The sequence below is a fragment of the Narcine bancroftii genome, chromosome 13 (genome assembly GCF_036971445.1).
Source record: "Narcine bancroftii isolate sNarBan1 chromosome 13, sNarBan1.hap1, whole genome shotgun sequence".
NCBI classification, from domain to species: Eukaryota; Metazoa; Chordata; class Chondrichthyes; order Torpediniformes; family Narcinidae; genus Narcine; species Narcine bancroftii.
This window is the reverse complement of record NC_091481.1, coordinates 54,450,153-54,466,526: the sequence shown is the minus strand read 5'-3', so window position 1 is coordinate 54,466,526 and position 16,374 is coordinate 54,450,153. Positions and strand designations below refer to the sequence as shown.

Here is a 16,374-nt window from a genome sequence, read left to right as displayed (position 1 = left end):
CTTCATGTTGTATCCCAGGATCCAAAAAGCTGACGAGCAAAACACAACTCATAATACAGAACAGGATGGAAGATAAATTCACACTGATGATTACCTTGAACATGGAATTTACCGATTATGATCGCAACCATGAAATAATAAGCAAGCAGTTCCAGAACCTAACCAATTTAAAATACAAAAATGTAAAATAAACTACATTTAAAATTATAACTATTAGCAATACAGTGTTGATTTACCCAAAAAAAAAAGCCTCCAAATGATTAGCAGGACTGTCCCGCAGTGTTGTAAATAAGTTCAGGATGTTTACTGATCAAACACAAACGGTTGAAAAGCATCCTTTCCTGAAGGAGAACCCCCTAGTTTCATTAATCAAAACAACTGGTGCAAGAACAATCATCCTCTTTGCACCAGCTTACTGTTTGCTTCAAAGAGTGGGAAGACGGCTTGCTTTGAAGGCAAGAAAACTTAGCGTTCCCTGCTCTGCACGCACTACCCATTTGCAAGGAAAATCGAGCAGCAGCGGTGTCACTTGCAAGCCGAGCAGTATTTTGCAGAACCTTCAGCCTTCCCGACTTTTGTCAAGGAAGAGCTCCTTTCGAGTTTAAAGCCACCATTTCCCCTCCCACCGACCCGTTTTCATAAAATGGCTGTGGCCTTTTTTAAACCAAGCCCAGGTCCCAGCCCTGTAGCTGTTTGCTGCCATTGAATTTTTTCTCTCTCTCTCTCCCCCCCCCCCCCACCCCCAATGCCCAGCCCACAGTCACAGGGCATCCGCCACAAACCTCATAAAGTGCAGCAGTGCAAGGATCCAGCAAGTTGAGGCATTCAAGGCAAGAGCAAACGAAGAATATTAAAGCAAAAACAAAAAAAACTGATACTCTTTTCTCTTTTTTTAAAAAAAACAACGCTCAAAAGCCAGCAGAGACTGTGGCGGCCATTTTGGCAGGAACTTGAGAGGCAGCTTCTGTGAGAAGCTTTTATTTGTGACCTTCAGAGAGAGGCTGTCATGTGATCTATTGTCCCATCAATCAAATGGGGGTGGAGTAACAGGGAGGCCGAGACCCGCCTCCTTCCCACGTTGATTGGTCGCTGACATGTCCGAACAGCCTCCTGGAAGGTGGATCCTTCTGCATGCAGCACCACAGCAACCTGCAACTTAGCAACAACTTTAACTCCTCCGCTGCCTTCCAACAAGCTATCTGTTTCCGCCCCCCCCCCCCCCACCCACACACACCCCGATAAACAGCACTGCTCTCTCTCTCCCTCTCAGGCCGGTGGGCTCCATGAACACAGCCTTGAACTTTCCACATTGTGCGGTACAAAGGACCGAGATCAGCAATGCTATTGTACGAGTCCCACTCTCAGTCTGTCCCACAAACTCCATTTGTTGCAGCCTTTTCTCCAGCATCCTCACAAATGTCCCCCATTGGCATCATTTCTAAATCATTAAGGCCCAGCATTTCCTCCACCAGCAGAATCCTGACATACCACCAAAACCACCACCTCTCTTGTCAATTCTATTTCACCCCAAAAAAACATTACAGTTAGAACTCAACTTCATCGTCAATTTCAATGAATAGCAACTGTTCCCCTTATTTCAGCCATTGTGGCTTTGGAAAACAGGAAAAATCGACAATTAATGTATAAAGGAGTCAAGAGATTTCACATACCATTCTGACGAGGACCTGACTCTTGTGCACTTGGCTGGAAATAAGCAATGAGCTCATTGAAAAAGATTGGGCCAGAGAGTTCTGTGCTCATTCAAATACAACACAAATGCACTTGAAAAACTACATCTAGGCCTTTGAGGTGGAAGCTAAATGACAAATTAGATGGAATCTTTTTCAGCTGTTGCTATTGCCCAACTGATGAATAGAATGGATAGAGAGAGAAATTATGCAGATCACAGATTTTCCATTTCTGTTGATCACGAAGATAATTGACAAGTGCAGGTTCTATAATTTTCTTCCATGCTAAACAAAAGTCAACCCCAGTTGGCCACTGCTGATCACACCGCTGAGTAGCTCCTACTCAAAAGTATGGATGGAAGAAGAGGTGTGGATCAGACTGATTTGTCACCCATGGTGACATTATCTTGCTGACATCAGGTAGAACCAAGTATCCTTGCAATTTCTGTCAAATGCAAATACAAAATAAATACAAAACTGCATATCCACTCAGGGATAGGCAAACTGAAGCAGTTTGGTGTTCAAGGAATGACAATGAAAGAAAAGCAATGAAGTACCAAGTATGATAATGCCCAACCTACAGGAAATTGTTCATAATGATATTCCCGTGCACTTTGATTTAACTGCCTAGAAAAAGCAATCAAGAGAGAAACAAAAGAAACGGTATCTTTACTAAAATAAACGTGTCAATTATTTACATCCTCTCCCCTACTTACGACCTATGCGACTTGCGACCATCTGTACATATGACCAAAAAAACGTATAAATTTTTTAAATTAAAGAAATATATGTAAATATAAAAATTACGCTTGGTCATACATCCACCAGTGACCGCCAGACGATATTCCGGAATTGTGTACATCACAGCATCTCTCAGTTCTCAGGATACAAGAATGCTGTACAAGTACAGTGGGCTATCGGGACAGCGCAGGGCACTGAGATCAGTGTGGGGACTGATAGCGTGGAGACTACATGCCACACTAACATCCAGCACATCCATTTCAAGATCCAACCGGTTGGTCAGAATGGAACTCGGACATATGTCAGGGAATGGCTGTACAATCTTCATCTATTTATTTATTTGCTTATAGGGTATCCTTAGCAAAGCTAGTATTTAACTCCCATCCCCAATTACATTAATGATGAACCTTCTCAAACTGCTGCAGTCCAGCATCGCTTAGTAGGGTCTGTGGCAAACACACCATCGTGGAGGAGTCTCAGGATTCAAGTGTACTTTTCAGGACATCCATAGGTGGATTGGGAGAATTTAGCTGTTCAATTCCCTGGTAATCATCTCCTTCTGGGTAGTCGAAAGGATAGGGCTATGATAACTCGGCAAGGATAACTTGGCAAGCTGATAAATGCTATCATTTTATACATAGAACATTCTATACCCATATCACACCCGCAGTAGGGAGAATGACAATATTATGTGATGAATGGGCTTCCAAACAAGTGGGATACTTTGCCCTGGTTGTGATCAGAAGAGAGAGAAAGACTGGACTGAAAACATACAAGATCATTAGGAATTGTCCTCCTGTCAGAGAATCTAGAGCTAGGCAATTAACTGTCGTCAAGGCTATCCCTTGAGGTCAAGGATGATGGCCTTCATTCCGTTGATCTATTTATGGGCTCTCAAGTGGCTTACGAGTCCAATCTTGGCTTTGAAAGATCTTCTGCATTCAGGACTGTTAGTTCCAGATGGCAGATCAGCTTTAGTTGTTGCTGCCTCTCTTTCCATTTACTTCTCTTCTAGTTCTGCACATCTGTTGGGTTTGAAAGTTGCTGTCCCTCCTCGGATGATGGTTTGCCAGTTTCCTGGCATTTGGTTTCCCAATTACTGATGTCAATGTTACATTTCTTCATGTTGGATTTTAAGAAATCTTTGAATCTCGTCTGGTGTCCACCTCTTTTAGATGGGGTAGAAGATTTGTTTTGACAGATGTTCATTTTCCATGTGAACAACATGACCACTCCACTTTAGTTAGTTCTTAATGACAATATAACAATGCTTGTTATTTTTGCTTCATTTTTCATGCTGGCATTAGTTCTTCTATCTTTCCAGCTGATATTTCAGAAGTTTCAAAGACAGCGTTGATGGAACATTTCAAGTGCCTTCAGATATTGTCGGTATGTTGTCCAGGTTTCCGATGCATAAAGAAGTGTTGGGATCACTTTTGCTTTGTACACTAATATTTTGGTGTCCCTTCACGATCATAAAAGTCTCTCATTCAGAGACGTCCAAAACCTCTTCTAGCGCATTTAAGATAATATTGGATCTCGTCATTAAGATTGACATTGGAAGAGAGGTGACTTCCAAGATACGGAAAGTGGTCCACATTTTCCAGGGCTGTTTTGCCCAATTAAATTGATGGTTCTATCCGATTTGTCTCAGTTGGTGATGGTTGGTAGATGATTCAAGTCTTCTTGAAATTGATGGTAAGTTCAAGTTCTGTGCATGCACGGTCGAAGGCAGTCAGAATCTGTTGCAGGAGGTATTCTGAGAGGGCTGCAACACTGTTGTCATCTGTGTATTAGAACTCGAGGAAACTCATGGATGTCTTGTTTTTGGACTTGAGACAGGCAAGATTGAAAAGTCCGTCATCAGTTCTGGAGACAATTTTGATTCCTGAGGGTAGATCATCCTTGATAATGTGGATGATTGCTGCAATAAAGATGGTGAACAAAGCTGGGGCAATCACACATTCCTATTTTACTCCAGATTGGATTTGAAAAGGCTCACTGCTACTTTTGCTGACCATGACTGTGGCAAACACACCATCGTGGAGGAGTCTCAGGATTCAAATGTACTTTTCAAGACATCCATAGGTGGATAGGTCATCCCAAAGGAGTTTCCTTGATACCGAGTCAAAGGCTTTGCTGAGGTCGATGAATGCCATATACAAAGGATGAAGTTGTTCACAACACTTTTCTTGCAGTTGTCGCATTGTGAAGATCGATTGCTCCACTTGATACTCTAAAACTGGCTTGCGTCTCCAGAGGATCTGCTTAAGCTGATTATTCATGATGCGGGTGAGGATCTTTTCTGCTGTTACTAACAGGGAAATTCCATGATAGTTTCCACATTCAGATTGATCGCCTTTTCTGTTGTAGATGCTAACAATTGCTGATTTTCTAAAGTCTGCTGGTACATCTTCATTTATACAGATCTTGATGAGAAGTTGATGCAGTTGGTAATGAACCAGGTATCTCCAAATTTGTAAACCTCCACTGGTATTCCATTGTCCATCAGCTTTATTGTTTTTCAAGGTTTTGCTGGCTCCCTTGAATTCTTCAAGTGTTGGTATTTTGCTTAGGGAGTTGTCAATGGGCTGTTATGTCAGCAATGCTCTTCAGAATGGTTGAGCCATCTTTGCTTTTGAGAGGGGCTTGACCGTGGATAGATGGGCCAAAAATAAATTTAGCTCCATTAAAAAACCTCGATTGTGGTTGGCATTTGCTGGTTGTTGTATTTCCTGAGCTTTCTTCCTCCCCCATTGATTTTTTCGGGTTTCAGGTGCTCGTCTGGACTGCAGCCTTGCATTCCCAATCGTGTTTCCTTTTGGCAGCCGATTGTCGATCATTTTGTAAGATGATGGAAGTTTTTCTCTTCTTAAGTTGTTGGAGTAGTTTACCATTATCATCAAACCAATCCTGATGGGGGGTTTTTGTGTCCTGAACACGAATGTTTCTTTGCAGGAGGAGACAATAGCATTCTTCAATTGATTCCAATGTTCTTCCACAAATGGTGGGATTTGTTGAGGCAGTTGTTCTTGGGGATATTATTTGAACTTATGAATATGGTTGATGTCTTGAAGGATGTAACATTTATTTCTTAATAGTGTTCTGATTTTGATGTTTCCTCTTGGGCCGAATCCTCATTTTCATGATGATCGAGATGAGCTGATGGTCTGTTCAGCACTCATCGGCACCAGTAACAGCTCTCGTCATCAGTACATTTTGTTGGTCCTGGGATCATATGATGTAGTCAATGAGGTGTCAATGTTTGGAGCGTGGATGGAAGGAGACTTTCTGCCTATTTTTCTGGCAAAATAGGGTGTTTGTAATCACCAGGTTGTGTTCAGAACATTGGGTGAGGAGAAGTGTTCCATTGGTGTTGACTATGCCAACTCATTCTTTGCTTATTATTCCAGTCCAGAGCCTACGATCTTTCCTTACTCTGGCAGTGAAGTCTCTCAAGAGAATGATCTTGATGTTGTTAGGAACAGAAGAAAGGGCATCATCAAGGTGGACACAGAAGTTCATCTCGACTTCATCTTCAGCATCCAGAATTGAAGCATACGCACTAATGATGGTGGCATTTTGGTTCTGATAAACTTGATTCGCAGAGACATGAGACGTACGTTAATTCCCATTGGTTGCTCTGTCAGCTTCTGAAGTAGGTCATTTCAGATGGTAAAACCTACTCCATAGATCCTTGGTTCTTCAAGATTAAGATCTTTCCAGAAAGAGGTATATTGACCTTTCTCTTCCTTTAGTTGCGCTTCTCCAAATCTGCAAGCCTCACTCAAAGTTGAATTTTTGGAGTTCCCAGGCAACAAAACCTCTGGTGGGTCTGAGCTTGGGTTATCCATCAGAGTTTTTACATTTCAGATTCCAAATTTCATAGTTTCACTTCTCGATGTTTTTCGACCACATGATGGTTATCCCTCTGGATGCGGCTTTCTAGACGGGATAGGGAGAAGCAGACTATTTTAAGGACACCTTTTCTAACCCCCCTCCCAGTTCAGGGTGAGCAGAGTGGATCCTAAATTGAACTGCTCAGACATTAATACTGCTGCCAAACAATTTTCCTGCTTTTGTCCAAAAGTTGAGTGACTAAATCAAGTATTCGCCACTTTTGTGCCAGTTCTTGGCTAAGATCTTCCAGATATCACATTGCCTGCTCCCAACACTCTCCCCTGATCACCAAAGACTTGAGGAAATGCCCACAGAGCAAAGACATCTATGTGTGTATTTGTTTAACAGGTACTTGATGTGCTGCACTCCAAGCACACAATACTCCACAAATCAACCAACTAATTCCAATGGCATGAAAATCATGATGGGAGCTAATGGATTTGTTATAGCCTTTGTCCACCTTCACAGTTGTTAAGTTCGAAGTAACTTTGTCCACCTGTAACACCGTTGAGATCTTGGTTGAATTGTTCTTTATCAGGGACCTCAGCCTCGATCGCCATGGGTGGTCCTACCAGGAGCATAGCTCCAGAAGGCATCACTCTAGTAGTGGCCTGCTAACTGGAACACGACTCAGTACACAAGATGGCCGATGAACGCGGTGACTATGCAGATCCAAAAGAGCCCAAAGGCCTTTGACCCAGTTGACAACTGGCATGGCAGGAACACCAACCAATCAGAGGCTGGCTTTACTGTGACATCACTCCTGCTGTCAGCAGCTGGGAGAAAATATAAGCAGAGCTACCAGACTTCAAGGGTGTGTGTCGTTCTTTCCACACTTCACTGTATCACAGGACCACACAAGCTTATCCACCACAACAAGGTAACAATCCATGGAGGCAATTACCTACGTAAGACAGATGGCAAAACATTTTCTCTCAAAGTTGTGGATCTTCAGAACTCACTTTGTCAATGAAACATGAAAGCAGTCTCTGAACATGTTTAACAAACAAGCTGGTGAAAGACAAGAACATCCAGTTAAGGTTACAATCATTATGTGGTAGAGCAGACTTGAGGGGCAGCTTCATGCTGCTCCCGATTCATGTGCCTGTTCAAATAATATCCAATATTACACAATATTTAAGCTACATCCATCTAAGCAAGTGGAAAAAATTTGAACTTGCAAACCTAAATCTGTAATTTGATAAAGGCTTCCACAGTCATTTGATCAGTCACTCATCACTGCTGACGTAATCAATATAGACAAGCTTCTAGCCAATGGTAGCAAAAAACCTAGGAAATGCTGGAAAGACCTGCTAAATGTTCCAGTAATAAACGATAAGACATAGGAGCAGAATTTGGTTATTCAACCAATTGATCCTGTTCTACCATTCAAATCACAGATGATGCATTTTTTCTGTTATATTTTTCATTTACATTTCAGGTTCCCAGTATCTGCTTTTTTTTGGTTAATTGTGACTGTGCCAAAGTATATAGATATGTTTTTGGGAGATAAATTGGGGTAAGGTTTGTTAGTGTAGGTTACTTACAAATACTTTAAAACCGATCTTATTTGAAATACTGGAGCTCTGCTAATGCTAGACTTATCGGCGCCACAGCCTTTGCAAGAGCTTTGGAGAGTGACAAGAGACTTCATTAATGGATTGTTGTTTACAAAAAGGCAACAGATGAAAGAGCTTATCAGAGCCACATATTGTCCGGAAGGGAACTTGCTGTTCTAAGAGGGTCATGTGGTTTTGCAAGCAGAGAGAGTCAAACAGGCTTTCTTTGTGTGTGTATGAGAGAGAGAGAGAGAGAGAGAGAGAGAGAGAGAGAGAGAGAGATCAGTTCTACAGTGTTACAGCAGCAACAGCAGCTGGGACTGGAACAGGACAAGCTGGCAAGCTTGTGGAAAACCCCATTTGGAAGACAGGTTGTAAGTGCTTTGTTCATCCTGGTCAAAGCCTTTGTGGTTCATGCAAGAGGAGAGGACTGGCTTTCTCATGTTTCACTTGGAATAAGGGAAACAAAAAGGAACTCTGTGGTGACCTAAAAGAAAGAGGTTATCATCTGGAGAACCCTGAGGGGGCAAGTTTCTTTGGCAAGACACTGAAGTGGCCGATGGAAATAAATGTGCAACAAATCTCTCTGTGAAAACTGACAAGGACCTTCCTGAGTGAAGCAAAAAAGACCCTGCAGTTTTTTTTTTTGCTTTCTGCTGAACAGAAGAAACTGGCAAGTGCACAATATGTCCAGTGTTGCACATTTCAAGATAAAGAGCATTATAAGATATTACACTGGTACACAGAGTGATCTTAAGAATATTTTGATTTTCAGGAACAGGAACAGATCATTTAGGTCTAACAAGATAGTCGATTTTGCTGGAAAAAGTCCAAACAGCTAACTGTATTCCTTAATTCATTCTGCCAAGAAGCACTTACCCCTTGAACCCATATTTCTCTGGTTTATCCTGGATGGGTTAACAGTTTCTTCCTCAGTTTTAGCTCCCCAGTAGTTCTAATTTTTTGCTGTTGTTTGGGATTTAAACCCCTCCCCTTATCCTTCAGGAAGCAATAAGCATGATCAACTTCACATTACTGGAACAACACATCGCACCACAATATTTTCAGGATCAGAATTTATTATCATTAACAAGTCATGAAGTTTGGTATTTTGTGGCAGTTCAAATGATCAACACTGCAACATGTACCACAACAAGCCCTGGAATGCTGACGTAATTCAACTTTCAAACCACAGGCAAAACAGATTCCTGAGTATGTAGAAGTCGCTGCTGTGCGTGGAGCCTGAGCAATAGTCAAAGACCACGCCAGTATCATATTGGATTCAACAATGTACAACACATACCCTAAATCCTGGGCTCCTGAATTATTGCAGACATTACGTTAGAATCAAAAGGTGAATAATCAGTTTAGCAGCTAGATCTCAGAGACAAACTCAGCACAAAAGATTCTAAAATTACATTCCCATTGCAACCAGAATATCATAAATACTACATGCTAGCACACTACAAAGCTGTGTATGAGAAACGATTTTGAGAAGGTAAGAGTTGATGCCATATATTGCAGTGTAAAAGTAACTCTTTCCAAGAGGCCAAATTTTCTTTCATTGGAGAATTCAGAATACATTTCAGAATAAGGGAGCTGCCCATATCAGAGATATGAAGAATTTATTTTCTCAGAGGATAGAAGCAAATCAAGGCTGAGCCATGGATTTCATTCAAATCCAAAACAGATCTTCTTTCCTCTTAAATGTTGAATTCCCAAAAGAATGAAATTCTCTCTGAGGCCAAGATCATTCCGTCCACAGTGACTGAATGGGGGTGCCTGTTTCTCACACTTTAATTAGTTTCAGAATGGGGGGGAAAAAACTGAACCAGAATACTATTTGACTGCTGTTCCCCCAGATTACAGATAGTTAGAAATAAGGACCATTTTTAAATCCATATCTGTTTTATTAAAAATAATTTTGTAGCAGCTTTTCTTCTTTATCTTTCTTTGGCTTGGCTTCGCAGACGAAGATTTATGGAGGGGTATGTCCACGTCTGCTGCAGGCTTGTTGGTGACTGACAAGTCCGATGCGGGACAGGCAGGACCACCGAAAAAACATGCCACGATTCTCCAATAATACTGATGTTTATTCCAAACATCTACCCCATAATCTCTACCATTTTATAATCTCAGTTTCAATAGCCCAAAAAGTTGGCACTATTTAAGATTTTAAGTTGTAGAGTAAGATGCTATAATCCCGGCATATGATTCTAATTTAGTACTAATTTTGACCATGTGAAAGTTGTATTCTAGTATAGGCATTTTGAGAATTTATTCTGGCTTGATTTCTCAATATTTTAGCATACGTCGAGTCATGAAACTTTTAAAAAACACTAAAAAAAAGGGTCGATACTTTTGAGAAATTAAATTCTGCTCAAAATCCAATCCGTGCTGATTTGGCATATAAGTTGAATTTAAAAACCAAACAAAAAGACTGTGACAGACTTTTATTGAAAACAACACCCTTCAAAATCACTCTCACTATAATCGTCTGAAGCAATGAAGGCACCAAGCACATCCATACCCTCACTGTTTAAACAGTCAGCATATGGGTCTCAGTCTGTATCTGATGAGGCAGTTTCAGCTTCGTCGTCAGTGTCCCACAATGAATCATCTTCCGAGCCATCAATTGCACGAGAGATACCGCATTTTTTAAATGATTTGATCAGTCTCTATTTTAACTTTGTCCCCTGCCTTGAGCACCAGGCTACCCAGCATATGAAGTGATGCAGCACCCATTGCCCGGCTTTTGCAAACGACTTTTCTGCACTCGACATCCATATATTCCATTCATCGCACTCATGGTCTTTGAATGGCTTGTTCAATTGAGAGGTTGCAATATAGACGTCAAACCACCCATGTAAGTATTATGCAGTGTTAATCTACTTTTCGTGTTCTCAGTTAAATGGCTACGAAACACGTCCCAGACCAGCAAACTCTGTTCTTTGCATAAACCGCCTGTTCCACACATTGTCTGTCCGCAGTTTTACGCCATTTTCATCCATCCATCCTTTTTCATGAAAATGTACAAAAATACCTGCAGGGAATTTCATTTTGGTTTAATTTTGCGCTTGAAGATTACCACAGGTCTTAACATCGTCCCGTCGGCCTTGCACGATAAACCTGACCCTTTCATGGCCTGTACTTCTGGTTTGCACGGTTTTAACACCTTTCCATTCCACTGTTCTATTGCCTGTCATGTTGAAATTCATGAGGGTTTCGTCCACGTTTCCGACATTTGCCAATGCAAACTGGTGTTTCTCCCGGTTCCTTAGAATAAATTGGCGAAAACTTAGACCTTTATGATCAAGATATTTTCATAATTACTGTGCTATTTTTGTTTTTTGGAGTAATACCAGAGTTTTCCTGTTCATCAAACGATTGCACCAGCCGGCTGTTGCCTCAAAAGCATCACTGAGGTCTGGGTGCGACTTGGTCCACTGCAGTGCAAATGTTCTTATTTTATCTCGAGTGACCACGTAACGATTTTGCCTCTGTTCACGGACCCATTCTGCAACGTTATTTTCCAACTCTGGCCAACAGGAGATTCCTTTTCTCAATGAACATTACCTTTTTTGGTATTTTTCTTGAAGTCTCTTCTTTCTTCCTCCAATCTCTTACCAACTTCTCATGTGCATCAAATTTTCTCGTAGCAGCGCAGTTCTTGGTTTTCTTGGCCATTTCTATCACTTTCAACTTAAAGCTCGCTTCATATTTTCATCCCATGCTGCGTTAGGTCAATGGACTCTCCATGACAGCAATCAACACCCAGCAGATCAATCCATGTGATCTATGGGGGGAAGCTTAACATATACGCTGGTCAATAGCCCATCTTAGGCATCACGAGCTTTGGGGGAGGGGTCAACGTAGGCCAGTCAACAGGGCACCTCAGGCAGTCAGAAAATGGGGGTTGACTTATACACCAGACATACTATAAAACCCTTAAAATTAGGCTGAAGTGTGGGTCGATTTATATGCCGATTGACTTGTATGGCAAAATATATGGTATTTATTTTCTGTATTGCGCAATACGTTTTATATTTCTTCTCTTTTATATATGTATTCTTTTCCTGAGTACAGTTTTTTTTTAAATTATAAATTCATCCTGGTCCACAGGAAGAAGAATCTCAGGGTTGTATGTGATGTCACGCTGACAATAATTCTGAACTTTAAACTTTAAGAGCATGGCATTGGCTCCCATCGGGGGCTAAAGCAGAAAGACTCAGGAGTCATAGACATCAAACCACCCAGGATAATTGCCATGTAAGTATTATGCATTGCTAATCTACTTTTAGAGTTCTCAGTTAAGTGGCTACAAAACACATCCCAGACCAGCAAATTCCGTTCTTTGCATAAACTGCCTATTCCACACATTGTCTATCCATAGTTTTCTTGGCCATTTCTGTCACTTCCAACTTAAAACTCATTTCAAATTTTCATTGCATGTTGCATTGTGTCGATGGACCCTCCATGATAGCAATCACCTCCTTCCAATGCCAAGCAGATAAATCCAAGTGATCGGGGGGGGGGGGGTCAACGGCCAACCACAGAAGTCACGAGCTTTGGGGGTCAACTTATACGCCAGTCAACAGGGCACCTCAGGCAGCCAGAAAATGGGGGTTGACATATGATGGATATACCAGAAAACCCTTAAAATGAGACTGAAAAAGGGAGAGGTCGACTTATACACCAAAATATATGGTAGTTTCTAACGTTGAGTAACACTTTTAGCAGCTTCCATTGGAAAAGAAAAGTCCACACCCATCCTCTCCCTATTCCAACCTCCAATATTGGAGCAATGAATCTCCATATAAACTCAAGAAGGTACACCTAATCCTCTGACAAATCCTAACATAATCTTCCAGAACTGACAATAAATCTCCATTTTGGAAAAGGTGAGAGAGAGAGAGGGAGGGATGGAGAGGGCAGTTTGAATATTGTGAATGTAGCAGTTAAGAGGCAGATTATCACTCTTTTTGCTGCATTACCAATAGCAGGGGCTGTGGGGCCGTGCTCAGCAGGTTGGACAATAAAGAAATGCAAAAGCCTCAGATGCGGAATCTTGAGCAAAGAATTGCTGGAGGAATTCAGTTGGTCAGAGAGAATCCATGCACAGAAATTGTCTGTCAACATTTCAGGACCAGACCCTTTATCACAAAGGAAATGTGTACAACTGGAGAGAAGACAAGCAATTTACCTTCAGAGATAATGGAGAAATGAAAAGAATCTAGAAGGGTATAGCATGCCAAGATGGAAGAGAATATGTCATTTTTTGTTGGTGCAGGAGGCCACAAAGTTTTAAGTCAGAATTGGAATGTGATGGATAATTAAAGAGGCAAACAACCAGGATCTCAAGGTCTCAGCCAACAACTGAATTCTAGACTTGCACAAAGCAATCTTCCAATCTGAATGTAGATTCTCCAAAAGAATAGGAGTCCACATTGCAAGCACCAAACTTACTACACTGGAGCTGCAGTAACAGCAACTCTGAAGGGGCTCTCTTTTACTTCTCTTTCTCTCATACTCTAAGGGACACCAGGCAACACTAATGACCACTCTTTGCCTTATGGAAGGCAGAAGGCAATTTATATTACAGTTGTACCTCTTTTATCCACAACTCCCATGGCTTGGCACATTTGAATCTGCCACTCTCTTAGGATAAACTCCTAACAGACAGCGTCGGACTCGAACCCCAGTCCTGATCACTGGCAGTGTAAAGGTTGAATCTGTCACCGTTAGTACAAACTCCTTATGGATAGCATATTTCACTAACTGCTGCGCTAACGATGCCACCTCACAGTATTATTCCCTGTTTTAAGCTTTGTTCTATCTTTGATATGTTCACATAGGGATCCATTTCTGTTTTCCGGTATTTTCTATGGTCTTGCAATGGCCAGGTCCCAATAGGGCCAGATGAAAGAGGTACAACCTGTTTTACATGTTCTGCACTAATAAAGGAATCGTGAAAGAAATTAAAATGAATTACTGCTTCTGCTGGAAAGGCTGTTTAGGTTCCCAAACAGTGAAAAGGAAAGGGGTAAATGTACAGGTGTTAAAAACACAAGATACCTCCCCATAACCTATGACACCTTTACTTATCAAGAAGTTATCAACCTCTGCTTTAAATATACCCATTGACCTGGCCTTCACATCTCTAGGTGGCAATGGATTTCACAGATACACAATATTTTGAATAAATTTCTCTTCATCTGTTCCAAAGAGACATCCTTTTATTCTGAGGCTGTGTCCTCTGGTCATAGACTCATCCACTACTAGAAACATCTTCACCACATCCATTCATCTAGCCCTTTCAATATTCAGATTATTTAGATTATTTTATATAACCCCTCATCCTTCTATAAACTCCAATGAGTACAGGTCCAGAACCATCAATCACTCAACATGTTAACCCTCTCAACCACGGGATCATTCTCGTAAATATCCTCTGGACCCTCTCCAAAGCTCGCAGATCCTTCCTTACATATGGGCACCAAAACTGCTAGCAATACTCCAAATGTGGTCTGACCAATGCCTTATAAAGGTAAAGATGTGATGCTGAGGCTTTAGTTTTAGTCCTCTTGAAAAGTTGCTAACACTCCAAATGCCTTCCTTATCTACCTGCAAGTGCACAAATGTTTCTGTTGTAAAGACCTTCTGTTCAGTGGGAATTCTCAGCAACACTGATTGCTGCGTTCTACGTTCCACATTCAGCTAATGAGGATGAAGCCATGAAGGAGCTCTACAGTGCCATCTGTGAAGCCCAGATTTCCCACCATGACAAGGCCTTGATTTTAGCTGGTGACTTCAGCCGCGCACAATCTGAAAACAGTCTTACCAAAGGCATGTAAACTTCCCCCTACAGAGAAAACATCCTGGCTGTCCTTCGCCCTCACCTTGGACTGGAGCTGTTTCCGGGAGGCATCCACCTACAATGGTCACGTAAACATCAAGACATACATGAGCTCAGTGGCTAGCTACGAGTGCATTAAGATGATAGGAACATATGATGACATTGTTTAATGGTTTTATTGTATTGTATATGTTGAACGTTAAATGGGTTTGGAGGGGGGAGGGAAGGTAGGGGGGGGAAAAAGGGGAGAAAATGCCACTGTGTATACTTAAGAGGGAAATGTTTGTATGTATTTTGATTGATATGGTTCACAGTGTGAAAAATGTAAAAAAATTTTTCTAAAGATGACAGGAACAAAAATAGACTATTCAGCCCATCAAGTCTGCCCCACCATTTAATCAACAGCAGATCCATTTTCCCACTCAGCCCCACTTTCTCCCCATAACCTTTGATGCCCTGGCTAATCAAGAACCTATCAATCTCTGCCTTAAATAGACAATGACCTGGACTCCACAACTGCCTTTAGCAACTAATTTCATAGGTTTATCACCCTCTGGCTGAAGAAATTCCTACACATTTCTATTACACCGACTCCATTCATTCCTGCATTTGTTTTCTCTTGTCCTACCTCTCCCACCATGGGAAACAACCTTTCTACATCTACACTGTCAACAATGAGCTCCTCATTTTCCTAAATTCCAATGAATACAGGCTCGGAGCTATCAAACGTTTCTCATATGATAACCCTTTCATTCCTGGAAACTTCCTAGTGAACCTCCTTTGCACCTTCTCCAATGTCAGCACATCTTTCTAAAATGAAAAACCCAAAACTGGTCACAATACTTCAAGTGAGGTCTCGCCAGTCCCTCATAAAGTATCAACATCTCATTCTATTCCTCTTGAAATGAATGCCATCATTGTATTTCCCTTTTTCACCACTGTCTCAACCTTCAGGTTATCCTGCATGAGGTGGTCTCCCAGGTCAATTAGCATCTGGATATTTTAAATTTTCTCCCCATTTCAAAACTAGTCTGCCCATTTACTTTTGCTACCAAAGTCCATTATATTTCATTTGCCACCCATTCTCCTAATCTAAGTCCTCTGCAGCCTCCGTGTTTCCTCTACTCTTACCTTCTCCTCCACCAAACTGTATCATCTGCAAACTGGGCACACGGCCATTCATTCCATAATCCAAATCATTAATTTACAACATAAAAAAGGAATCCCCAACACTGACCTCTGTGGAACATCACTAGCAAATGGCAGCCAATCCAAATATGATCCTTGTATTCCAACTCTCTGTTTCCTGCCAATAAGCCAATGCTCTACACATGCTAGCATGTTTGTGTTATACCAGGAGCTCTTACTTTGTTAAGTAGCCTCATGTGTGGAACCTTGTCAAATGCTTTCTGAAAATTCAAATCCATTCCATCTCCCTTATCCAGCCTGCTTGTCACTTCCTCAAAGAATTCCAATAGGGTAGACAAGCAAAATTTTTCCCTTCAGGAAACCATGCTGGCTCTGGACTATCCTGTCTTGTGTCTCCAAGAACTCCATTACCTCATCCTCGATAATCAACTCTTAACATCAGACCAACCACTGACACCAGGCTAACCGGTCTATAATTTCC

General features: G+C 41.5%; 1 protein-coding gene and 1 long non-coding RNA gene across 14 annotated transcripts in view; one reads left to right on the top strand and one right to left on the bottom strand.

Annotated features, from left to right (window-relative positions):
• The window catches only part of LOC138748265 (trinucleotide repeat-containing gene 6B protein-like), a 220,343-nt gene that overhangs the window by 115,823 nt on the left and 88,146 nt on the right, over window positions 1-16,374 (bottom strand). For 2 of the 11 annotated variants that reach the window (XM_069908132.1, XM_069908130.1), the window contains exon 1: window positions 783-1,082. The exons of the other annotated variants lie outside the window; for them this stretch is intronic. Coding sequence is in view for 1 of the 2 variants with exons in the window: in XM_069908130.1 (XP_069764231.1) it covers window positions 783-787 (5 nt within the window). In the remaining variant the exon portion in view is untranslated. Of the gene's footprint in view, window positions 1-782; window positions 1,083-16,374 lie in introns of those variants that run through there. 11 annotated transcript variants of the gene reach the window in all.
• LOC138748266 (uncharacterized) overlaps window positions 7,117-16,374 on the top strand; it is an 88,691-nt gene continuing 79,433 nt past the window's right edge. For all 3 annotated transcript variants that reach the window (XR_011347914.1, XR_011347913.1, XR_011347912.1), the window contains exons 1-2: window positions 7,117-7,209; window positions 12,011-12,157. This is a non-coding gene — a long non-coding RNA (uncharacterized lncRNA). The remainder of the gene's footprint in view (window positions 7,210-12,010; window positions 12,158-16,374) is intronic.